Consider the following 26472-nt stretch of genomic DNA (forward strand, 5'->3'; position numbering starts at 1 on the left):
TTAATTTGACGGGCACTGGTAACACGTGGTAACTAGGTCCAGCAAGCAGCAGGTCTTCTAGGAGTTTCCAGATATCTGCATCCACCTGACACAACCTGCGACCCCTGAAGCACTGTTGTTCTGACATGTCAAGGAAAATCAATCTCTGCCTATACAACCTTTGTTGCAAGTAGTGCCCCCTGCAGGCTGCACCCATCTGTTGCTCCCCTCTCTGCTCTTCCGGTGCAGATCCATCTCAAATGCAGGCTGCTGCTGATGATCAAATTGCTCCTCTGAGGTCCAATCTAAGGTAGCCAAGGTGTCTCCCATCCTGATGTCAGTAAAGCTGCCAGCACTGGTTCTGATGAAGGCAGACAGCATGTGAATTTGGTTCTGCCACCTCATTTCCATGATTGTAGCATTGTGCCATTCATCTACCATGCAGCTGGCTGCCCCTATGTTCAGCAGGGAGCCAAGCAGCATTTGCTGATAGCATATGGTGCAATCAACCTTCTGTTCTGAAAGGCAGTCTGCCCCTCTTAAAGAGAAGCTGTGTTGAACTACAGGATGCTGCTGCTACTGTATAATTCTAAAGAAGGAAAATGGAACAAGAGGGCAGAGGGAAGGCTCTAGGGTCATGTGTGGCATTGAAGGCCTTAGTGGTGGAAGTGGAAAGCAGAGATATCATGGTTCTGTGGGGGGTCAAGAAGCCATCAAGGACCATTCCCAGAAGGAATTAAGAGCAACTAGTCAACCTAGACCTAGACCCTAGTGCTGCCACTACTTGGATGTCCAGAGTTTAGTGCACTGCATGGCTGCCCAAGACCCCACCCAAATGTTCTGCAGTCCACTAAAATGCAATCTGTGCCCATGGGGTGAAAAGTTCAGGAGCATTTGCTGGCAATTTCATTGCCCAATTTGAGTGGGCAAATAAGCTAGAGGCCCGACTCCAAGCAAGTCAATGTGGCTGCGTCTGAACTCTCATTTGCAGAGGAATGGTCACTTTATACAAGATTTCCCTAATGTGTGGCTGCTTCCTACCCCGCCCCCCACCACCCCGCATGTGCTTGTGCACTACATCAACCACAGTGCAGCACTTGCCCTGGCACCACACTCTCAGCCAGCTGGGAAAAAGTGATTTGCCTGTGTCCTCGCCTAAATGCGTGGTGCCTCAACCTTGAAGTCCAACAGACGACCCTGGAGAGCACTGCACATTACTGTTCACTCACCTCCGAGTGCAGCCCGCCAAGTGCCCACCTTATTTTTATTAATTCATTTTACGGGATATGGGTCTCGCTGGCTGGGTCAACATTTATTGCCCATCCCTAATTGTCCTTGAGAAGGAGGTGGTGAGCTGCCTTTTTGAATTGCTGCAGTCCAAGTGGTGTAGGAACACCCACAGTGCTGTTAGAGAGGGAGTTCCAGGGTTTTGACCCAGTTACAGTGAAGGAACAACGATATATTTCCAAATTAGGCTGGTGTGTGGCTTGGAAGGGAGCTTCCAGGTGGTGTTCCATGTATCTGCTGCCCCTGCCTTTCAAGATGGTAACAGTCGTGGGTTTGAAAGCTGCTGCTTAAGGATCCTTGGTGACTTTCTGCAGTGCATCTTGTAGCTGGTACATACTGCTTCCACTATACGTCTGTGGAGGAGAAAATGAATGTTTGTGAGTGTGGTGCCAATCAGGTGGGCTGTTTTGTCCTGGATGGTGTCAAGCTACTTGAGTGTTGTTGGAGCTGCAGTCATCCAGGCAAGTGGGGAGTATTCCATCACACTCCTGACTTGTGCCTTGTAGATGGTGGACAGGTTTTGGGGAATCAGGAGGTGAGTTACTCGCCACAGGACTCCTAGCCTCTGACCTGCTCTTGTAGTCACAGTAGTTATACCGCTTGTCCTGTTCAGTTTTTGGTCAATGATAACCCCAGGATGTTGATAGTGGAAGGTCATTGATGAAGCAGCTGAAGATGGATGGGCTGAGGACACTACCCTGAGAAATTCCGGCAGTGATGTCCTGCAACTGAGATGATGTGTTCTGAAACACATAGGCATGAATCATGCTGATGTGCTTGGATGATCCAGCATGGGGGGGATGATTCCAGCATGCTGGGCTTATAATGATACGCAGATGTATTACAATGAGGTTCTCGACGTTCGACGGTGGAAACGCAGCCTGCCATTGATGGGCAGAGCGGACAATTGCAAATTTTTGGCCTTCTCAGCATACTGTCCACTCACGCTGCCAAACACGTCTGACGCCAGCCAGCACAGAAAATTCCACCCAATGTCTCAGTATATTCTTAACAACGCTAATGCTGGACCCCTCATGCAGCTGAACGCTTGATCTTTGTTCATTTGATATGCAAATTTGTTGAATAGACCCAAATTTGGAAAATGAACATCACATCAAACAGAAGGGCTGTGTGGTGCATCATATTACCAATTCAGTTGCATTCATCACTCATAAGGGACGTCCATGCAAGAGTACTTCTCGAGATAGTATGCCGCACGGGCTGCGTTGAAAGCAGCTCCAAGAGGATGTTCAGCTTCAATAACTACAGACCTAAATTTTGTGCCCAAAACTTTTTTTTAGTGACACATAAAGCTATGTTTAGAAATGGAAAGTCTGGGAATTGATGCAGAATAGATTTAGTGCATTTAGGTACTTGCATCATTGTAATATCACATCATGACAGAAACAGCCAGATACATGACACCAGTTTGACATATTCAGCAGGCCAGAACACAAAATACCTAAGGTGCAAGTACATCAGTGAAGCCATCAAAATATGGATTTACAATGCTGTTGGAACCCCAAAAGTTACCATACAATATTTAGCAGGGCTATGGACCAGCAGGAAGCTATCCATTTCTCAAGTGGCATTTTCTAAAAGTAAAAGTTTTGTTTAGTATTCACTGTACTTGTAGTGCCAAAAGTATGTCAGTATATTCTTTTATATTGTGGAACTACTTCCAAGAAGTGGCTCTGTAATGCTTCCTTGGGAGCCCAGTGCTATGGTGACAGGCTAGTTTATAATACAGGACACACACCACAGCTGGCAGAAAAACAAGTAATTGGGGAAGGTACATACAAGTGAAGTGACACTGGTCCTATGGATTAGCCAAACCATCATTTTGCCAGCAGACAGAGCATATGGCTGCCTTCACCTCTGATGGTAAGACCTTTTCTGAGTTATTATTTACTCCAAATCAGCACTACCCCTTTGGAGGTGCTCTTGATATTAGCTGTTATTGGTCTTTGGATCCTCTGAATGCAGCATCTCATTTACTTTGTAATGATTTAACTGAAACCAGGTTATAGTCCTGTGCAGCATGTAAAGTAAATGTACATTTCTGGACCCTTGTAAGTGAAAAAAGCTGATCTCATTTCCTGTGAAAGTCTAATTTCACCTTAATTTGACAGGTGACTTTCCGAACAAGGATCTATCATTGCAATATCAACAGTCAAGGAGTGATCTGTCTGGATATCCTGAAGGATAACTGGAGCCCAGCACTGACCATCTCTAAGGTTCTTCTGTCAATTTGTTCTCTTCTTACAGATTGCAACCCTGGTAAGAGGAATTACAGTCCTTCATTAATTTACACCTCGCCTTTATTTTTGTGGTGAAAAGAAAATAAACTGCAAACGTTGAAGATATGAAAGAAAAATAAAATAAATACAAAGAAGGGCCTTCAACCCAAAGTATTAATCAGTTTTTTTCTCTCTTTTCGTGACAACTATTCTTTTGTTTGCAATTCTTATCTTTCAGCAACCTCCCTTAAAGACAGCTTAAATTTATGTTTTAGGCTATGCCAGTACCTTATTTTGTGAGATAACATAGCTAGCAACATAGTAGAGTACAGATATTTTATTTATGTCATGGTACTTAAAGAGGTACGTAAACAAAGAAAGTTATTCTAAAGCTTAAATGTACTAAATAAAAAACTCTTAAATATCAAATCCTATACAGTCACAATCCAGAAACATTCAGCGTACAATGAAGTTGTAAATGCACAGTGAAAAAATCAGTACCGTCTCTTGAAAACCAAAGCCTGAATTTTTCAGTCGGCGGGCAGGCTTGGCAGGAGCGGATGGGGGCGGTTGCGGAGCCGACTGCCGCCCGCGATCGGCTCCGTGCCACCATTTTACACATGTGGGCCAATTAAGGCCCGCCCAGCATAAGACGAGAGCCGTAACACTCAGTGCTACCTGTGCAAGTGGGGGAGGAGGGAGAGTCGGAACCAGCGCTCTTTGCGCATGCACGCAAAAGAGCGCTTCAATCTCCCTGAGGCACAGAGCTGCCTCAGGGAGATTGAATTGCTATTAAAATAATTAAATAAATGAGGAAAAAAAATTAAACATGTCCCCTCATGTGACTGTGACTTTTTTATTCGATTCATAAAAGCTTTAGGAAACCTCATCCCTCTTGTGGATGAGGATTCCTAAAGAACGTAAAGGCCGCTTGGCCTTTTCGCCTGCTCGCAAACCTTAAGGTTGGATGGGCAGTGTTAACACTAATACTAATTAATTCATTAATGGCCTTAATAGGCCTATCAGTTATCAGCGGGCGCACAGCCAACTCCGGCACACGCCCGCCAAACGAAACATCGCGAGACAGCACGATGACACCGGGACACATGCCCAACGTCATCGCACGTCATTTTACACACCGGCGTGTCAGGCCCACCCCCGCACACTGACTGAAAAGTTCAGGCCCAAGTCCTGAAGTTAACAGAAATGTTAGAAATGTTAGCATAAAGAAAGCTGTTTTCCTCTTATCTGTGCCGAATTTCTGCCTCGCTCAGGTTGATTTTACGCAGTTAGTTTCTGGTTTCTCAATAAACAGTTGCCATTAAGTTTCATCTGTGGCTCAGATGGTAGCACTGTTACCTCTGAATTACAAGGCTCTGGGTTCAAGTCCCACTCCAGGACTTGAGTGCAATAATCAAAGCTGATACTTCAATGAAGTGCTGAGGGCATTATCCCAGGTGTCCTGGCCAATGTTTATCTCTCAAAAAACAGATTAACTGTCATCATTACATTGTTGTTTGTGGGAATTTGCTGTGTGCATATTGATTGTTATGTTTCTTGCATTATAACAGTAACTACACTTCAAAAAATATTTTATGTAAAATGCATTCAGATGTCTGGTGGTTTTGAAAAGTGCAAGTTTTCTTGTATATCCTTTCTCTTTTAAGTTATTATCAGATCATTTAAGTGCATGGAGTTAAGAATACAGAAATGTTCAGATGTGAAAAAGATCTTGCATTCCATCCGGCTGGTTCAAAAGTTAAAAAAAACATATGCTCTCTCAATGACGCTCTGTCACTTTCTTTGCAAAATATCTACCCAGTTTCCTGTTCAGTTTGTCCATACAGTCCTCTAACATCGCCTCCCTGCACAGGTTGTCCATATATCCATCCTCTGTCTGAGGTAGATAAGTATAAACTGTTCACCGTCCCTCTTCTGAGTTCCTTCCCTTTTTCTAAGCATGAGTTCCTGCCTTCTTGGCATAATGATTATGTCAAACATATTATTTATCTATACCCATTAGAATCTTGAATTGCTCAATAAGCTCTCCTGAGCTTCGTATCTCCAGTATAAAATTCTCAGTTTTTGTAATCTCTCCATTTAGCTTAGGTGCCTGATCCAAAGAAAGCAATTTATATATAATTTAGTTCTGTATTTTATTATAGCTACATACATTCAGTAAGGTTTGTTTTTGTGTGCACAAAGGCAAAAATGTACTACTTGATCATTAATTTGGCATTCAAATTTGCCTTGACATCTGAACTGTAAATAAAAAAAATAGTTCCAATCTGTTGACTCATCCAGTAACCAGCTTCAGTCTAAAATAATCTCATTAAAACACAAAACCAGAATAAGAGTGACAGCTAAATAATCCTCTGAGGCATAGAATACCAGTTATCTAAGAAGGTTTATACTTATTAGGGAATCTAGACAAGATGTGAAAGCCATGTTTCTTTTTTGTTTTTCTAGTACTTTTTTATTTGGAAAGTATCCATTATCAGTACTTTATCTGATAATCATATGTGACAGATGCTGGTAAACACTTAACTAATTGCTTGTTTGCGTTTGTCACAGGTAGAGAATTTTAACACACTTATTAATTGAATTCCTTCTCAACAAAGAACCGAATAAACAGTAATTTCAGGCCCAATTAATTTCCACGTGCTCTGTTTTGAATTCAAATAGCTAATGTGGTAGGACAAGTGAAGAGTGCAGATTTTTTTTTTAAAATGTACAGGCTTTTATATTGAGATAGCCCCAAGCAAATGTATTTATTTGAACAAATACCTTGTGTAAATACAATGCTGTCTTAATATTGTCGCTATGAGATACTAAGAACAAACTGTTCACTTCTTGGATGTTTTTAATGGGTGCAGCTGCCTGGAAATCGTGTGCTTTTTAAAAAAGCGGGAAATAGCCCCCGTTAACCAAAAATTGAGAGGAAACAGCTTAGCTGTGAAGTCGAAAGCTAATTTTTATCGACGTGGAAACAATCATACTCCTAACAATTGGCAATTTAAAAAGATAGAGTTTATTTTTGTCACAGAAGTGGACACATATTGAAACATTGCAAAGCATTTAAATAGGCTTCCATTCAACAATCGAAGTCCAATGAAGTATATAGTATAGAAGAGCAAGAAACAACCAATTCTGACATTTATTCATTATTCAGCATGAAAATTGGGAAGATAAAGCCTATTATTATCAGAGTACAAGTGAATGGTAAACCCTTAAAAATGGAAGTAGACACGGGTGCTTCTACCACTGTAACAGGAGACTTTCAGATATCTAAATAAAGGTGCTCAACAATTAAATTTGGAACAAATACCTTCCAAGTTGAAAACGTACATGGGAGAAGAAACCCAGGTTAAAAAAAAGTATCACCAAAGTAACTGTTCGTTATAGACACCAATCGGCACAGTTACCAGTGATGGTGGTAGAAGGTGAAGGACCAAGCCTTCCAAGTCGTGATTGGTTAAAAGAGTTTAAGTTAAACTGGTCTGAAATCTTCCAGTTGCGAGCAGGGGGATTGCCAGAGCTGCTAAAAAAAAATGACATCATCTTCAAGGCTGAGCTGGGAAAAATCCAAGGCCCACAAGCCAAGATTTGCATGGACTCAGAAGCAACCCCTCACTTCTGGAAAGCAAAACTGGTGCCATACACCCTGAGAGAGAAGGTTGAAGCTGAGTTGAACCAGCTAGAGAGGCTGGGTAAAAGCAGCTCAGTTCTCAGAGTGGGCAGCACCCATAGTCCCTGTTCTTAAATCAGACCAGACCACCCAGATCTGTGGAGTTTATAAACTAACAGTCAACAAAGCAGCCAAATTGGACAGGTACCCTATTCCCAAGATTGAAGGCCTTTGTGCCAAAATAGCAGGAGGGACAACATATACAAAGTTTGACATGAGTCACGCACATCAGCAACTGGAGCTGGATGATGCCTCCTGGGAATTTGTGACCATAAATATTCACAAAGGGTTATATCAATATACACGCCTGCCCTTCAGTGTTTCCTCAGCCTGGCATTTTTCAGAGGACAATGGAGAGCTTGCTACAAGGACTACCTTGTGGTCTACCTAGACGATATACTGATAACTGGATTCACAGGAGTGGAACACATGGCTGGAGGAAGTCCTGAAACGATTTTTAGAAGCAGGAGTGCACCTAAAGTATGAAAAATGCACTTTTCATGCAAATTAAGTCATTTATTTGGGCCACCGGGTAGATGCCCAAGGGTTACACCCTGTTGAAGAGAAGGTTAGAGCAAACAGAGAGGCACCTGCACCTAAGAATGTCACTGAACTTCAATAATTTGTAGGGATAGTACATTATTATGGCTGATTTCTACCAAATTTATCACAGCTCTAGCCCCTCTACATTCACTTTTTCTTAATTCATTGGATGCAGGTGTTGATGGCCAGGCCAGCATTTATTACCCATCCCTAGTTCAGAGGGCATTTACAAGCCAACCACAATACTGTGGGTCTGGAGTCACATGTAGGCCAAACCAGGTAAGATTTCCTTCCCTAAAGGACATTAGTGAACCAGATGGGTTTTTAACAACAATGGTTTCATGGCTATCATTAGACTTTTATTGAATTGAAATTCAACCATCTGCTGTGGTGAGATTTGAACCCAAGTGCCCAGAGTATTAACCCTGATTACTAGTCCAACGACAATACCACTATGCCATCACCTCCCCTCTACTAAAGGAAAACCAGCATTGGGTTTGGGAGTCACCTCAAGAAAAGGCCTTCATGAAAGTAAAACAGCTCTTGCACTCTTCAAATTTGTTAGTGCATTATGACCAAAGGAATTGGTGCTAACCTGCGATGCGTCCCCTATGGAGTGGGAGCGGTATTATCTCACAAGATGGACGACGGTACAGAGAGGCCAATAGGCTATGTATCCAGGATACTTGCCACAGCTGAAAATAGATATTCTCAGATCGAAAAGGAAGGTCTATTGATTATTTTTGGTGTAAAAAAATTCCACCAATACGTGCATGGGCAACATTTCACAATAGTATCAGACCACAAACTACTTTTGGTTTGTATTCAGTATTGTGGTTGTGGTATTATTGGTCAGTATTGTGGTTGACTTGTAAATGCCCTCTGAACTAGGGATGGGTAATAAATGCTGGCCTGGCCAGCAACACCTGTATCCAATGAATTAAGAAAAAGTTCTGTTGAAGGGTCATGTGGACTCGAAACGTCGACTCTTTTGTTCTCCACCGATGCTGCCAGACCTGCTGAGTTTTTCCAGGTAATTCTGTTTTTGTTTTGGATTTCCAGCATCCACAGTAGTTTTTTGTTTTTAACCACTTTTGGGTCTGTTTAGCGAAGAAAAGGCTATACCTCCCATAGCTTCTACATGAATACAAAGATGGGCCCTAATTTTGGCGGCATATGAATACACCTTTGTGCATAGGGATTCATATAGCAAATGCCGATGCCCTAAGTCGCCTTCCTTTGCAAGAGAACAATGACTATGCCCCAATTCCCCAAGAGCTCGTATTAGTAATGAATTTCCTGGCATCCTCACCAGTCTGTGCCAGGCAGATAAGAAACCGGATCGTGATCCAGTCCTGTCTCGAGTGAGAAACCATGTGTTCCATGGTTGGTCCCAGGAACCAGTCTGTGATGAATTGAAGCCATTTTTCAACTGAAGACACAAGATAAGTAGTCAAAATGGTATTCTATTATGGGGTGCACGAGTAGTAGTTCCTTCACAAGGAAGGGAACCACCCTTAGTAGAGCTACATAGTGCCCATCCAAGAATCTTATGAATGAAGACGATAGCGCAAAGTTATCTTTGCTGGCCAGGTATCGATGGTGATATTGAAAAAATGGTAAAACACTGTGTGCAATGTCAACAGCTACAAAAGTTGCTGGTGGCAGCCCCATTACACCAATGGGAGTGGCCTGGTAGACCCTGAGTGAGATTGCACATAGATTATGTCAGTCCTTTCCTTGGAACCATGTTTCTACTGATTATAGATGCTCATCCCAAGTGGTTAGATGTTTATGAGGTAAAGTCGCCAACATCAGGCGGTACTATAGAAAAACTATGCCAAAGCTTTGTCATCCATGGATTGCCAGAGGTAATCATCTCAGATAATAGTACTGCGTTTACAAGCGCTGAGTTTCAATGATTTGTCAGCCTCAGTGGTATCAACCATGTGAAGACTGCACCGTACCATCTGTCACCTAATGGACTGGTGGAAAGAGTAATATAAACTTTTAAGGCGGAAATGAAAAAGTTAACAGGTGAATCATTGGAAAGTAGACTTGCTCGTTTCCTATTTCACTACAGAACAACCCCCCACACTACGACAGGTGCAACGCCTGCAGAATTGCTGATGAGGCGCTGTCTTCGAACAAGACTAAGCCTGATATTTCCCAATTTGGAGGGGAAGGTGCAGAAGAGTCAAGGGAACCAAAAAGTGACTAATGATTTGCATAGTCGTGAGTGACAATTTACTATTGGAGAAGCAGTATATGTAAAGAATTTCAGTGGAGGACCGAAGTGGTTACCTAGTAAAGTAAGCTCTGTGACCGGACCATTGTTGTACAAGGTGTAATTGGAGGGCCGGGTCACCTGTAAACATGTGGATCATTTAAGGAGAAGGGAGATACCCCCCAACAAAATGATGTTCCACCTGTAACCATTGCTGAACCTGTGGTTCCTGTTGAAGTTGTTCAACCAAGGATAGACATACCCGATGTCTCTGTCGGAATGGAAGACACTGAACTGCCTGTACCTAATGAGGTACCTGATGTTAATGCGGTTCCAGAGAATGTGGTTCCTGCAAAAGAATCAAAAGTCGTGGAGCTATGACGTTCCACACCGATCAGGAAACCGCCTTTGTCAAAAACTAACACACAGACCTCACCTTATCCTAGTTGCCAACTCTGCTACAAAAAAGAAACTATTCTTATCAAGGTCATTGACCCAAGTGATTCCTAACTGACCAAAATACAGAAACAGGCCATTGGGCAATAAGTCTGCACCACTGTTTTCCTTTACATGAGCCACCTAGTCTTGTCCCACCCTCCTTGTCTCATAAGAAATAGGATCAGGAGTAGGCCATTCAGCCCTCAATCCTGCCCTGCCAATCAATTAGATCATGGCTGATCTGCCCCAGGCCTCAACTCCTTTTTCGTCCCAGCTCTTCATAACCCTCAACTCCCCAATATTTCAAAAATTTATCTACCTCCTCTTTAAATACTTTCAGTGATCTAGCCTCCACAGCTCTCTGGGGCAGAGATTTCCAGACATTCACTACCCTTTGAGAGAAGAAATTCCTTTGCATCTCAGTTTTAAATGAGTGTCTCCTTATTGTGTAACTATGTGCCCTAATTTGAGGTTCCCCCACTAGTGGAAATATCTTCTCAACATCTACCCTGTCAAGCCCCCCTCAGAATCTTGTATGTTTCAGTAAGATCACCCCTCATTCTTCTATACTCTAATGAATAAAGGCCTAACCTGTTTAGTCATTCTTGATAAGTCAGCCCCTTCATCCCAGGTGAATCTCTTTTGAACTGCCTCCAATGCCAGTATGTCCTTTCTTAAATATAGGGACCAAAACTGTACACAGTACTCCAGGTACAGCCTCACCAATACCCTGAACAGTTGTAACAAGCCTTCCCTATTTTTAAACTTCAACCTCCTAGCAATACAGGCCAAAATTCCATTTGCCTTCTTAATTACTAGCTGCACCTGCATGCTAACTTTTTGTGTTTCATGCACAAGAACACCTAGATCCCTCTGTGCTGCACTTTTTTGGAGTCTCTCGCCATTTAAATAATAGTCTGCCTTCTGATTTTTCCTACCAAAGTGCATGACCTCACACTTTCCTACATTAAACTCCATTTGCCAAGTTTTGCCCACTCACTCAACCTATCTATATCCCCTTGCAGATTATGTCCTCATCACAACGTGCCCTCCCACCTATTTTTGTATCGTCAGCTTCTCAAATTTTTCTTCATAACTATAACTTCCATCCCTTGTAACATTCTAGTAAATACACTGCACCTTTTCCATTTTTTTTATGATGTCTATAATGTGGTGCCCAAAATTGCACACAGCAAAGGAGGCAGACCAGCACTGACCAATTGTCAGTGTCAACAGCAGCAGGGGCTTAGACCATATAAGAAAAGATTGCACTAATTCTTAAGTCTATGCAGCCAGCAAAGAAATTAACCTCTATTATCAGACCAGATGCCTCCAAAGTAATCTAGTGTGATTATTTGGAGGAAGCTGAAGTTAATGGGTGACTAAGATAGTCAATCCTGTTCACACGAACAGATTCCTCAGAATGAGAAAGGAAGGATTTGAAATATTTTGTAGTTCCCAAGTAATTGGAAACATACAGTTTCATGTTAAATTTGACACTACTTAATAACTTGGTTAGGAAGGAAAAGTTCAAAATAGTACAACTGCCTCAAGTCTTTAAAGCTATGTATCCAGCTGGCTATAACAAAACTCAGGAGTATTTACTTCCACATTACCATTCAGTTTGTTATCACAATTTTCTTAGGTTCAACTTTCCATGTCAGAGCTACCTGCATGGATTGCTCCCCTTTGACTTTTCTTCAATCCTCCAGAGCATTCACAAATGCTAATCTGTCAACATAGTTCATCCCAGTCTGTAGTTTTTGCATATCTATCCATCCTTAGGTGGTTATCTTGTGAGGGCTTCAAGAAGTCTCATCTGGAGCAAGGAAATTATGTTAAACTTGTATAAAACAGGAGCTCAGCTGTAACTGGAGTATTGCATCCAGTTCTGGGCACCAAACTTTGGGAAAGATGTGAAGGCATTAGAGAGGATGCAGAAAAGATTCACAAGAATGGTTTCAGGGATGAAGAATTTCAGTTACATAGCTGGATTGAAAAAGCTGGGGCTGATCTCCATGAAGAAAAGGTTAAGAGGAGATTTGATAGGAGTATTCAAAATCAAATGCATTCTGGACAGAGTAGATAGAGAGAAATTGTTCCCATTGGTGGAAGGATTGAGAACCAGCAAACACCAATTGAATGCGATTGGCAAAAGAAAAAATGGCGACCTGAGGAATAAATTTTTTACATTGAGTGGTTAGGACCTGGAATGTATTGCCTAAGAGTACGATGGAGGCAAATGCAATAGTGGTTTTCAAAAGAGAATTGAAGGATTACCTGAAACACAAAAATTTCAAGGGCTACAGGGAAAAGATGAGGGAGTGTGACTCAGTGAATTGCTCTTGCAGGGACCCAGCACAGACACGATGGACCCGAATAGCTTCCTTCTGAACTTTAACCATTCTATGATTGTATAAATAAGAAAACGGGGCCTGATCTCATCCCTGGAGGAAGAAAACAGGAACTGAGTCTGCTTTTGTTTCAGAAACCTGCCTTCAGTGGGAAACGGAGTTTCCGATATTCCTGGGGATGAGCCCTTAATTGACATGGAGATGAGTTCCCTGTCCAATTAAAGTTGGTGAGGGAGGGAATAGAGGCAGGTTTCAGACATCTAAGGCAGCCATCACTGAGGCAGCTGGTTGTCCTGAGGGAAAGAGTTTGTGCCAAAGCCTGCAAACTGCACTACAAGGTCCCAAGATGCCACAGGGGAGCTGGAGGACTGACACCCATGAGGGAGAGGAGGGGGCCCGCTTTCTGGCAGGAGGCAGGAGGAAGCCACCTCATCATGCAGCAGTGATATCTTTCTGCTCAGTGTCATCTCCCTCTACTGCTAATTCATCCTCCTCTCTTACCTCTGGCTTACCATCCTCAAGGTCTGCACCATGTTATGGAGAGTGCGGCAGGTCACCTCAATGACCGAAACCCTTTCAGGAGGCTATTGCAAGGCAGCACCTGACCCCACCAAGCACTGGACCCAATGCCTTCTGAGCCCACGATGCCCTAGCAGCTGTGACCCTGAAATGTTGTCTAGCATCGATAAAAAGGGTATCTGTCACCTGTTGTGCTGCCACCTGTGAGATGCTGCACATGTTCACACTGACAAGGGCACAAATGTCTGTGACCATCTGCCTGGAGAGTCACAGTTTCTTTCGGCATTAGTTTTGTCACCTGTGCCTACAAACCCTGTGCTCAGGCTAGTAGCTCCTTCTTCTTTGTGTTTTCATCCCTCTCCTTTGGCCTCCTGATGCCCAGCTTATAATGTTCCAAAGAATAGTATGAGGTCTGATGACTGGGAGTGTTTTAGAAACGAAAGGGTCACCAAAATGTTGTTAAAAGGAAAAAAATAGAGTGAGAGTAAACCAGCCAGGAATATAAAAACAGATTGTAAGAGTTTTTATAAGTATATAAAAAGGAAGAGAGAAGCTGAAGTAAACATTGATCCCTTAGACAGGGAGACAGGAGAAATTATCATGGGGAATGAGGAAATGGCAGAGACATTAAACAGATAATTTGTATATGTCTTCACAGTGGAAGACACAATTTACATACCAGAAATAGAGAGCAACCAAGGAGCTAATAACAATGAGGAAATTAAGATAATTAATATCAGCAGAGAAAAAGTACTGGAGAAACTCAAGAAACTAATTTCTGACAAATCACCAGGACCTGATGACCTACATACCAGGATACTAAAACAGATAGCTGCAGAGATAGTTGATGCACTGGCTGTGATTTTCCAAAATTCCCTTGATTCTGCAACAGCCCTAGCAGATTGGAAGTTAGCAAATATAACACCGCTATTCAAGAAAGGAGAGAGAGAGAGAAAACAGGGAACTACAGGCCTGTTAGCCTGACGTCAGTTATTAGGAAAGGCTGGAATCTATTATTAAGAAAGTTTTAACAATGCAATTAGAAAACCAGGATAAGCCTTTCATCCCAGGAATGAGTCGAGTGAACCTTCTCTGATCTGCTTCTAATGCAATTATATACCTTTTCAGATAAGGAGACCAAATTGTATACAGTATTCTAGATGTGGACTCATCAATGCCCTGTACAGCTGCAGTAAAACTTCCCTACTTTTATATTCCATTCCCCTTGCAATAAACACCAACATTCCATTTGCTTTCCTAATCACGTGCTGTACCTGCATACTAACTTTTTGTGATTCATGTACTGGACACCCAGGTCCCTCTGTACCACCCAACTTCTGCAATCTCTCTCCATTTAAATAGTCCACTACTTTTCTATTCTTCTTGCCAAAATGGACAAGTTCACATTTTCCCACATTATATTCCATCTGCCAAATTCCTGCCCACTTACTTAACCTATCTATTTCCCTTTGTAGATTCTTTATCTCGTCTTGACAACTTATTTTCTTACCTATCTTGGTATCATTGGAAAATTTAGCTAACATACATTCAGTCCCTTCTTCCAAGTCATTGATATAGATTGTAAATAGTTAAAGCCCTGGCTCTGATGCCTGTGGCACTCCACTAGTTACTACTTGCCAACCTGAAAAAGGCCCATTTATTCCTAACAAGGATAGGGTGTTTGGATTCAGGATTTTATTAGATTGTTAGAGGTTTTTTTTCAGTGATTTTATAATAATTCCCATTTCTAGTGCATGGCTCCTGAGAACCATACACAGTGCATACTAGGTGAGTGGCTATGGAGGATACATGGGAGGTATGGAGGTGGCACAGAGTGAGCTGGGGGATCTGAGGGGCAGGGGTAGCAAACAGGATCAGAGCGGGGATGGGCGATCTGAGGGGTCCTGGGGTGGTATGAGGAATGCGTGGGAGAGTGAGGGTTGAGGTTTAAGGGTCTTTAAACGATGTTGTGTGCTGCACTGCTGTGTTGGAAGACTGAGATGGGCCTTCTAACCAGCCCGTCTCCACACCCACACGACTTACGCACTCCATCATGGCTCACAAAATGCACTGCAAGCCGCACCGTGTGTGGAAAAGTAAAAATCCTAGGCAGAGTCACACATGGGCTGGATGTACATTTTGGAAGGCACAAAAGTGCGCAGATTTTCCCGAACCCACACGAAAATCCACCCTTTAATTTAATGTATTATTATGTTTCAAAGAAAGAATTAAAAGAAATAAGTGAGTAAAAGTTCTGCTAGAAATTAGTATCATAAATTATTATTTAAAGACTTTCAAACTAATATTCTCCAAACTGGAATTCTTTCCCCCCTCCTTTTTTACGGCACTTTCTGCGGTGGGGTGTCAGGGCGCAGTCTGGGATGGTGAGGGGGGTTGGTTGGAGGTCCGGAATGGTGGGGCTAGCCCCGTGGCGGGGGAGGGGGGTTGGGGGTGTGGGGGAGTCCTGCGGGGTCGGCCTGGGTCTTGACAATAGTTAATCAGAACTTAGAAGAGGTTTTAATTCTTCCAAGTTCTTCTGAGTAACTATTGGCATAACCTCGGCAGAACCATTGGAAGTTTGTGAATTAAACCACATTTTCGGATGGTTCCCAGCTCAGCACAAATGTCCAGAGGAAGTGTGCACTTCTGGGCAATTGCCGTGCAAACACTTAGCTGGGGCAGGAGTTTGAGATTGTCGGGCGTGCGCAGTGGGTGGGCGGGTGCGGTGGGCGGGTGCGGTGGGCGGGCCCAGGAGCGGCCAGGAAACAGCCCACTGCCTGCAATCAGCCCCCAATCGTGATTTCACACTGGCTGGCCAATTAACGGCCAGCCAGCATTAAAGGAGCACTGAAAGGCTCAGCGCTGCCGGGGTGGGGGCAGGAGGAAGGCAAGCATGCAGTCAGCGTGGCCGAGGGGGAGCGCGGAACGAAAGCTCCCTGAAGGTAGAGAGCTGCCTCAGGGAGCTAAAGAATTTAAAACCATCAAATAAAGATTTTAAAATGCAGAAAAAAAGTCCACACATCGGACTCACTCACCTAAACATATAGATTATAAAAATTCTGCCCAAATGTTTTTTTAAAAATATCGGAAATCTCACCACACCCTTGGATGAGGTTTCCTCAAAAATCCAAAGGCCGCCTGGCCGATTTGCCCGCCTGCCAACCATAACTTTGGAAGAGCAGTGAAAAATCCATGCTAATTAATACATTAATGGCCTTAATATGCTTTTTAATTGTCGGCAGGCGCGCTGCCGACTCTTGCTCGTGCCTGCCGACCAAAATATCACACGAGTGCGCGATGACAGCAGCATGCTCATCCGACGACATTTCACATTACTTCACACTCGAGCGTGTCGGGAGGAAAATTCAGCCCCTAGCAACTTCCCAGAGGGATTCCGCAGCATATCTTTGGGGTGCTCCCCAAATCCAACTCTCGGGAGCTCAGAAGTTGCGGGCCATTATTAAGGAAAAATGGATATACATTTGAAGTAGAGAAAGATGCAAGGCTATAAGGAAAGAGTGAGCCACTTTCTTCAAACACAATGGGCCATATTGTTTCTTTCTAGGCTGTAAACTTCAGTGGTTGTAAGGAAGCACATCGCTTTACATTTTTTTATCCAACTTCCATGCATATTGTACATTTTTATTGTATGGTGCTTGCAGGAAGTGCACTTTAAAATATTCAAGTTTCATGGCCTGGCTGAACCAATGCAGGGTTAGTGGCTAAGTCATTGGTCCAGATTTTGTAATCAGCGGTGAACAAATGGTGAAACATCCGTGCTAATTAATACTTGATTAAAGCTGCCAACAGACAATAGTGGGCATTTACACGGTAACATGTCCGAAACAACACAATCTAAAAGGGATCAGGGCAAGCAGCAGCATGTCTCTTCAGCCAGTCAGATTGAAAAATCATTACTGAGACATACAAACCTGAGTTTTCATCTTGGGCAGGGAAACGAGAGTCAGGCCCATTCCTGACTTCTGAAATCCAAATCTGCCTCCAAACCCAATGCCTGCCATATTTTTTGTCTTTGAGAGACGTGGAAGAGGAGGGGTCAGTTTGGTGAGCCAGGATGGAATGTGGGAGGAATATGGTGCTGAGGCAAGCTAGTTAGAAGGCCCACCTCATTACACAGGGACAGTGTCCTGGCTCCCAACATTGTTCGTTCTTACGCCCCCCTAAACCTCTCAACTCCAAACACCCCCCATGCCCCCTCATACTTTCTGTGCCCCCTCATACTCCCCAAGCCCCTTCCATGCTCCCTTATACTCTCATACTCCTCATGCTCCCCCACATCCCAATCCCCTCCATGCGCCCTCATATTTCCCATGACCCCCATGCCCCCAGACACCCCATGCCCAGTCCATGCCCCCTCATACTCACCATGCCCCCTCCATTGCCACTCATACTCTTCATGCTTCCTCATACACCCCATACCCTCAAAGATAGAAATTAAGATAAAGAAGAAAAAGTGTGCTTATGACAGATGTCAGGTAAAAAATACAATCGAGAACCAGGCTGGTATAGAAGGTTCAGAGGGCAGGTGAAAAAGCAAATAAGAGAAGTAAAGAAGGAGTATGAGAAGAGACTGGCAGCCAACATAAAAGGGAATTCCAAAGTCTTCTATTGACATATAAATAGTAAAAGGGTGGTAAAAGGAGGAGTAGGGCCAATTAGGGACCAAAAAGTGGATTTAGGGAAGTAGACAAAGGGGATAGCTAGGTATTAAATGAATACTTTGCATCTGCCCTTAGATTGGAAGAAGATGCTACCCAGGTTATGGTGAAAGAGGAGGTAATTCAGATACTAGAAGGGTTTAAAATTGATAAAGAAGATGTATTGGGGGGCTGTCAGTACTTGGATACAGCACCAGGACTGATGAGGTGCATCCAAGGAGACTGAGGAAAGTGAGAATGAAAATTGCAGAGGCACTGACCATAATTTTTCAGTCTTCCTTGAACTCAGAAGTGGTGCCAGAGGAATGGAGAATTTCAAACGTTACACCCTTGTCCAAAAAGGATATAAAGATAAGCCCAGCAACTACAGGCCAGTCAGTTTAACTTTGGTGGTGGGAAAACTTGTGGAAACAATAATTCTGGACAAAATTAATAGTTACATGGACCAATGTGGGTTAATTAAAGAAAGCCAGCATCGGTTTCTTGAGGGAAAATTTGTTTAACTAACTTGCTGAAGTTTTTTTGAAGAGGTAACAGAGAGGGTTGATGAGGGCAAAGCTGTTGATGCGGCGCATATGGACTTCCAAAAGGCTTTCAACTCAACAGACTTGTGAGCAAAGTTATAGCTCTTGGAATAAAAGGGACAGTAACAACATGGATACGGAATTGGCTGAGTGACAGGAAACAGAGAGTAGTGGTTAATGAATGCTTTTCAGGCTGGAGGAAGGCTTGTACTTGAGTTCCCTGGGGACCCATGCTTTTCCTGACATATATTAATGATCTAGACCATGGTGTACAAGGTGGACTGGGGGAGGGGAGGTATTTCAAATTTCCTATGGAGCTCACAGAAGAGGTGAACGCGGGATCAAGAGCCAAGGCCTTCCCAAGCTGCAAAAAGGACACACAAAAATTGCGCAGGGTCAGGAAGGCACTGCAAATTTGAAATTAGTGCAAAAAATTCTATGTTTTGGTTATTCCTGACCCCATTCACACATTCAAAATCCGACAAAAATCAAGCCATATATTTTAAACCTGGAAACGTAAGTTACAATATTTAAATATAAAATCATGCATAGAAGGTGAAATAAAAAGATAGGGCAGATTTGCACTAAGTGTTGTAGTGGGCGGATAAAACAACGTTTTACCTGTCAGCTGCAATGGTGGCTTCTCATGCCGAATCATCCCAAACCTGCCGCATTAATTATGCATTTCCGGGAAACATGCCATTTCCATGGCAGATGGGCTCTCATTCGCCTGCCACACTATCACCTCACTGCTTCATCACACCGGGGACCATATTTAAAGTCCAGCCACGTGCACACCTCTCAGTGCTACCAGCCCACACGCCAACGGCTGCACGGAAGTCATGGCCCCGAAGGCAAAAAGACTGCAGCCCCCAGGTTCAATGATGCATTCTTTGAGCGACTTTTGGTCTACTGGAGGCCCGCAGTAATGTCGCCTATCCCCGCTCTGACCACAGGATGGACAGCAATATCACCAACCTGGCTTGGAGGACGGTGGCAGTGTGGTCAGTGCTAATGCCCTGCAAAAGAAGACAGCCACCCAGTGCTGCAAGAGGATGAATGATCTCCTTTGTTCATCCAGGGTAAGTCACTCTTCACATCACTCTCAACTCACACTCACAAACCCATCACACATCCACAGGGCCTTCACTCACTGCCAGTTCAAGGACCACTCACCATCACAAATGCCAGGCATACTTATCATCCAGCCTGACTGGTGTCCTGCTTACGCTCTCTCCTTCCCTACTCATGCAGGACAAGCTGGCACACAGCAAGAGGCAGAGGTCTCAAACTGGTGGAGGAATGCCTGAAATCAAGGCCCTCATGGACTTTGAAAATAGAGCCATCCAGCTGGCTGGTGAGGATCTGGACCATTCCTATGCTGACAGTGAGGTCAGCGGTGCTCTACCAAGTGAAGATCCAGCAGTGCAACATCCATCAGACAGCCATGCTATGAGTGATGTGTCCTGTTTCACAGGCCATTGCCATGCATGAATTATCTCTCCTTGCTTTTGCGGGCATATCTGCCAAACAGCCGACGGAGTCCACGACCCAGGGCCTCCAATCAAGCCCAGAAGAAACCTCTTACGAGGATCTGAAGGCACCCTTCTTGAAGTCCTGTCACAGCACTCACCCACACCCTCCACTCAGCACAGAGACACACATCTCGGTGGGACCTAGTGTTAGGAACCAGCCCTAGGGGAAGCTCCCCAAAGTTGTTGATCCAGGCAAGACCCCTCAATTTGTCACCGTCTGGCCAGGACACCCCCAAATTGTTATGCCCCAGGTGAGGAGACTGGCTCCCTGTCTTTATTCAGCAACGCCCCCCCACCCCCCTGTTGGTTCCAACAAGATTTAGTCTAAAAGGCATCCCTTTCGTGCATGCTTTTCTCCCAGACCCAATCGTTTTGGTTTTGAAGGAGCCAATTTGATCAGCCTTTCTTGAGTTAAAGGTAAGAGTAAGTTTATTAACTGCTAAAGGCAAGAAAGGATAAAAACACATGCATATACGGTCATACAGATTAAAAGTAAGAATTTAGCTTGAAGTAAGTGAATAAGGTATACGGAACAGTTCTTGACTCATGGGGTGTAGGTGATTGAGCGTTGCAGCCATTGCAATTCGAGATTCCAGACGAATTGACTCTGGTAGACGAGTAGTCGGATTCGAGGTTCCAGTCGTGTTTAATTCCGTAGAGTGGGAGAGAGATCGAGATACCTGCAAAATGGTGATTTCCAGGGGTACTGTGTGTGGTTGTTACTTCTGAGTCAAACTTCCAGCACTTGGTCTCTCTCAGAACACCCACCAACGGACAGACCCTGGGGCAGCTTCTCAGCTCACTTTTAGCCCCTACTTTATATATACCAAGTGGGAAGCAAATTCACAAATCTATCTGGGCATTGCTCACGGGATTTCTTGATGAGATGATGCTCATCTCCCATTATGTCCCATTGTCTCGACTGGAGGGAGCAATTAGTTTCTAGATGTCCTTTAGAAGTACCTTGGCTGGCAACAGGGTGGGGTTCTATTATCTCTGAGGGAGTCACCCTGCAGCACTCTGGCTAGTGGCTTGTGTGCATTTTAAAAACCTCAGTTCTTATTTTCGAAGTCCAGCATAGCCAGACGCAATTCAGTGTTTCTTCCTTCACTATCATGATACTAGCTTCAGTGTGGCCTTGGGATCAGAATCTGGTGAGCACATCGCACTTTCTATTCCACAGCAGGCAGCGGCAGGGACTTCCCAGGACCCCAGCACTCAGAAGACTGCTGGAGGACAAAAATCTGCTGAGTCCAAGTCAGATGGCGAGCCTCTAGACTCGGTCATGTCACGGTTGTTGGAACTGCAAAGGTAAGCTTGGGAACATCAGGAAGGGATGTCCGCTGCACTCCTCAGATTGCAAGACACGATGGAGGAGTCCGTCAGCCTTCAGGCTGAGGTGATAACACTGGCATGCCAACGCACCTTGACGGGCGGTCAACACTGGTAGGATGGTGGCCGCCATGGAGACCTTGGTCCAGGATGTCGCTCTTGCACTGCTGTGTGGGCTGAACTCCATCGCCAGCGCCATAGTGTGCACGAGAGATGGGTGCGAGGCAGCCCGATCTCACTCCATCTACCCCTTCTCCTCAAGGAGTCAGCCAGGGGCCACTGGGCAGCCAAAGGGAGGAGCATCAGCAGGTGTACCCCCTGGGGTCACCCACCCAGGTGACTCTGGGAGTGTCCGGCCCATAGGAATCCCCTCTTCCTGTGATCTCAGCGGCTCCAACTCCACAGGCCAAGGAGGTTGCCACTGCCATAAAGCAGGACCCCGAAAGCAGGCCAGGGCCCTCCATGTCTCGGCCCTCCAGAGGACACCAGCCAAGGTGATCACAGGCAGGGCGTAGCAGTCAGCAAGCTGCCTCCACCTCCATTGTGGATGTCCGGGGAGCACCAAGACGTAGCGACAGGGTTAGAAAAGTTAAAATTATGTAACTCTTTCAAGTTATCAACAGTCACAGATTGTAACTCTTTCAAGTACATTCACAGTTCTTGGTTTCCGGGAGTGGGACATGAACCCACAACCTTCTGATTCAAAGGCGAGGGTGCTATGAACTGAGCCACAGCTGACACCTCATAGTTGCACAGCCTGGGCACAGGTGTTAATCACTTGTACATAATGTTCACTATTGTCAATAAACTCCTAAGACTGTCTCCTTGTTCTGATGAGCACTGTTCGTGCCACTCAGGTGTGAAACCTTGGTTCCTGCACAGGATAAAGGCAGGTGTCTCAGTCCAGGGCCTCTGCCCTGTGCTTTGTGCAGCCTTCAGACCAAAGTGATGGTCCAGCTTCACATTTCCTGGGCATAGCAGTGATGTCTGCACCTAGATGGTGCTTGTCATTCCGGCAGGTGTCACAGAGTTCCGTCATTCTCTCAGTGTGCTCTCAGCACCTTTAAGGTGAGGCTGGCCCCCATCTCTTCAGCATCTGTGACCAATGATGCTGTGCTCCTGAAGGGGTCAGGTGCTGAAGGCGGACAAAGGATCAGGTGCTCGTAAAGTTTCATGGCTGCGTCTCCATGATATGACCTTGATCACAGAATGCAAGGGAGCTGCCCTCGGCCAGACAGGAGTCAAACATTCACAGAGGCTATGTGAAGATCTATGGAGTGTCCTCACTGAATGTCATCATCATCCTTCTGCTCTGCTGCAGTCTGAAGCCGCCACACAGGTGTCATCAGCCACATCCTATGCGGGTAGCCCTTGTCCCCTAGATGCCAACCCTGAAGCCTCTATGGACACTGGAAGACATCAGGGATCTGTGACCGACTGAGAATGTAGGGGTTGTGGACACTCCCTGGAAACCTTGCGCCAACCTGCAGGATGCGTTTGTGGTGGTTGCACTTCAGCTGCACATTCAGCGAATGGAAGCCCTTGCGCTTGACGTAGTTGACCCCTTGTTGCGACGGAGATCTGAGTGCCACATAAGTGCAGTCAATTGTACCCTGCACCTGTGGGAAACCCGAGATCTGGGCAAATTCAATCACTCTTGCATCCTGGCTCCCGGGCAAAATGCACAAAGTTGTGTGCCCTCATGAAGATGGCATCCGTGACCTCATGGATGCATTTGTGGGTGGAGGTTTGTGATATCCCACAGAGGTCACCTGTGGAGCCCTGAAAGGAGCCACTGGTGTAAAAATTGAGCGCCGCAGTCACTTTCACGGCCACTGGCAGTGGATGCCCTCCATGTCCCCATGGTGCCAAATCCTGCAGTAGCTGGCAGATGTGAGCGACCAGTTTCCCAGACATGCGCGGTCTTCGGTGACACTTGTTGTCGGTCATCTGCAGGAATGAAAGGCGGCCTCTACAGACCTTGGGTCTAGCTAGGCACCAACCAACAACAGCTTGCTGTGGCTCTTCAATGGCTTGTACGGGAGCCCCAGCCGCCCCTTCTCCCTGAGGGTGCTGCGCAGCCCCCTGCACAGCCAGGCGCCTCTATCGCTCTCTTCTCCATCATCTCCACTCTCTGTACACCATGAGGCATACAGCTAGTTCACCAGGCTCCATGCTCCTGATGTACTCCTCCTGCAGGATGAAAGAGATGGGTTAGCTTGGGTATACTAAGAACCTCTCTTGGTTAAGTCTGAAGGCCCCTTAATGCATCCCGGGGGGTTACTGGCTACCACTTGGATGGCCAGAGTTTAATGCGCTACATGGCTGCCTGAAACCCCAACCACCTCTGCCCCACTCCACCTGATCGATTGGCGGCAGCTTTGCCCACTGGACTGCATGCTGTCCTCTCAGCTCAGGTGCAGGCATTCTCCTAACCAGCACTGCAAGGCTGCACTGTTAGCTTGAACCATGAGAGAGACTGGTTCAAACCGGGATGATGACAATACAAGGGGCTATGGTCGCCTCCATCAGTGACTGTTCCACAGCCAGCTTAAGCAACGAGATTGTACAACATGCCCAGTCGTCCAACTGTTCTGCAGTCTACTAAAATACTCACTAATTTGCAGTCTGTTGCCTGAGGGGTGAAAAGCTCGGGAGCACTTGGTGACACTTTCAAGCCTCTGCATTGCTTGAGTGGGCAGATAAGCTAGAGGCCTGACTCCAATCATGTCAATGCGGCTGCATCTAAACTGTCTGAGCTGCAGAGGAATGGTCACTTTATACAAGGTTTCCCTAATTCTTAGTCTCTTCCCTCCCCCACTCCCCACACATGCTTGTGCACTACTTTCAACCGCAGGGCAGCCGTTGTCCCCACGCCCTCCAACACATATCAACGTTGAAGTCCAACAGGCAACCCAGGCGAGTGCTGCGCAACGTTGCTGTACACTCACTTCTGAGTTCCTGTCAAAGTGCAGCCTGCCAAGTGCACATTATATATATGCTGTTGTGAGCAGACGATCCAGTGTGGGGGGATGATTCCGGTGGGCAAGCCTTATAATGATATGCAGGTGTATTACAATGAGGATCCCGACACCTGATGGTGGGCAACGCGGACCGCCATTGACAGGCTGAGCAGATGATCGCAAACAATTTCTGGCCTTCTTGCCATATTGTCCACTCATGCCGCCGGGCATGCCTGACGCCAGCAGGCATGGAAAATTCCACCCGGAGAAAAAAAAGGCGAGAGAAAAAAGACACAAGAAGAAAAAGTAAAAAAAACTCCAATAATAATTAAAATATGAATGAATGAGACTGTACCTTTGGAAGAGTTAATTTTCAGTGCCAAAGTGATTGTTGGCAGTAATTAACATTTATTATTTGAGTGTACAACCCCTAACAACTTCTAGTGTGTTTTGTTGGTACCTAGCAGGTAAATACCACAACTTCACGCACTTCTTGGGCTGAATTTTGCCCTTGACAGGTGGGCAGGCCCGACTGACTCGGCGGCGGGCGGGCAGCCGGTCGCCGCCGCCGAAACGGGCCCCGCCGCCATTTTAAGTGGGCAGGCCAATTAAGACAATGTCACACGAGATGGGACATGTTAATAAAGTGCACAAAAACTTTATTAAACTTTTTTAAAACTGACATGAAATCTCATCCCGCCGGTGGATGAGGTTTCATGTTTTTTCAGAAGCCCGCCGGGGCTCCTGGCCTGCCCGCCAACCTTAAGGTTGGATGGGCAGAGCCTTTAATTGTTTTAACTACCCTGTCAATGGCCTCAATTGGCCATTGACAGGTCAGCAGGCAGACAGCTGATCGCGCTGTCCCCCAGCCTTCCTGAATATTTAAATGGGGTGGGATGATGTCGGGGGTTCCGCCCGATGTTATTCCGCGTCATTTTCGCATCAGCTAGCAGGCCCCGCCCCCAGCTCGCCGACGGAAAAATTCAGCCCCATGTGTCTGAATGTTGCCTAGATACCAGTGTGGCAGGGCTTGTGGAGGAGTGGAGTAAATCCAACAGAACTTTCTGATTCCCACATTAAACTGCACATACACAAATGCCAGAACTTGTTGTCCAATTTACTCCCATTCAAGCTGTACATTCCACATCAAAACAACTCACTGTGCAAAAAAATTCTCACTTTCATTATCTTAAATCTGTGTTCTAAAATCATAAAATCATAAGAAATAGGAATAGGAGTAGACCATTCATCCCCTCAAACCTGCTCCATCATTCACCAGGATCATGGCTGATCTGATTGTGGCCTTAACTCAATTTGTCTGCCTGCCCCTCAGAACCCTAGACTCCATCATAGATCAAAAATCCGCCTTATTCAATATTCAATGACCCAGCCTCCACTGCTCTCTGTGGAAGACAATTCCAAAGATTAACAACCCTCTGAGAGAAGAAATTCCTCCTCATCTCTGACGTAAATGGGAGTCCCCTTATTTTGAAACTATACACCCTAGTTTTAAATTCCATCGCAAAGGGAAACATCCTTTTAGCATCTACCCTGTCAAGCCCCCTCAGAATCTTATATGTTTCAACGAGACCACCTTTTATTCTTCTAAAGTCCAATAAGTATAGGCCCAACCTGTTCAACCTTTCTTCATAAGACAACACCTTCATCCCAGGAATCAACCTAGTGAATCTTCTCTGAACTGCTTTCAATGCAAGTATATTCCTTCTTAAGTAAATTCAATTAATAAATCTGGAATTTAAATGGAAATTAAATGGAATGTCTCAGTAATGGTGACCATAAAACTATCATTAATTGTTGTAAAAACCCATCTGGTTCACTAATATCCTTTAGGGAAGGAAATCTGCCATCCTCACCTGGTCTGACCTACATATAACTCCAGACCCACAGCAATACGGTTGACTCTTAACTGCCCTCTGAAATGGCCTTGCAAGTCACTCATTTCAAGGGCAGTTAGGGATGGGAAACAAATTCTGGCCTTGTCAGCAATGCCCACATCCCATGAAAGAATTTTTAAAAAGCGTAAAGGGACCAACTGTACACAGTACTCCAGGTGCAGTCTCACCAAAGCCCTATATAGTTCTATATAGTAAGACTGCCCTACTTTTATGCTCCACCCCACCCTTGAAATAAAGGCCAACATTCC

At 45.0% G+C, this 26472-nt stretch overlaps 1 protein-coding gene across 1 annotated transcript in view; it reads left to right on the forward strand.

The window, feature by feature from the left end:
- LOC144678899 (ubiquitin-conjugating enzyme E2 E2) overlaps positions 1 to 26472 on the forward strand; it is a 404663-nt gene that overhangs the window by 366568 nt on the left and 11623 nt on the right. The window contains exon 5 of the mRNA XM_078538958.1: positions 3399 to 3546. Coding sequence (XP_078395084.1) covers positions 3399 to 3546 — 148 coding nt within the window. The remainder of the gene's footprint in view (positions 1 to 3398; positions 3547 to 26472) is intronic.

This window comes from Cetorhinus maximus, chromosome 3 (assembly GCF_964194155.1).
Source record: "Cetorhinus maximus chromosome 3, sCetMax3.hap1.1, whole genome shotgun sequence".
In the NCBI taxonomy this organism is placed as follows: domain Eukaryota; kingdom Metazoa; phylum Chordata; class Chondrichthyes; order Lamniformes; family Cetorhinidae; genus Cetorhinus; species Cetorhinus maximus.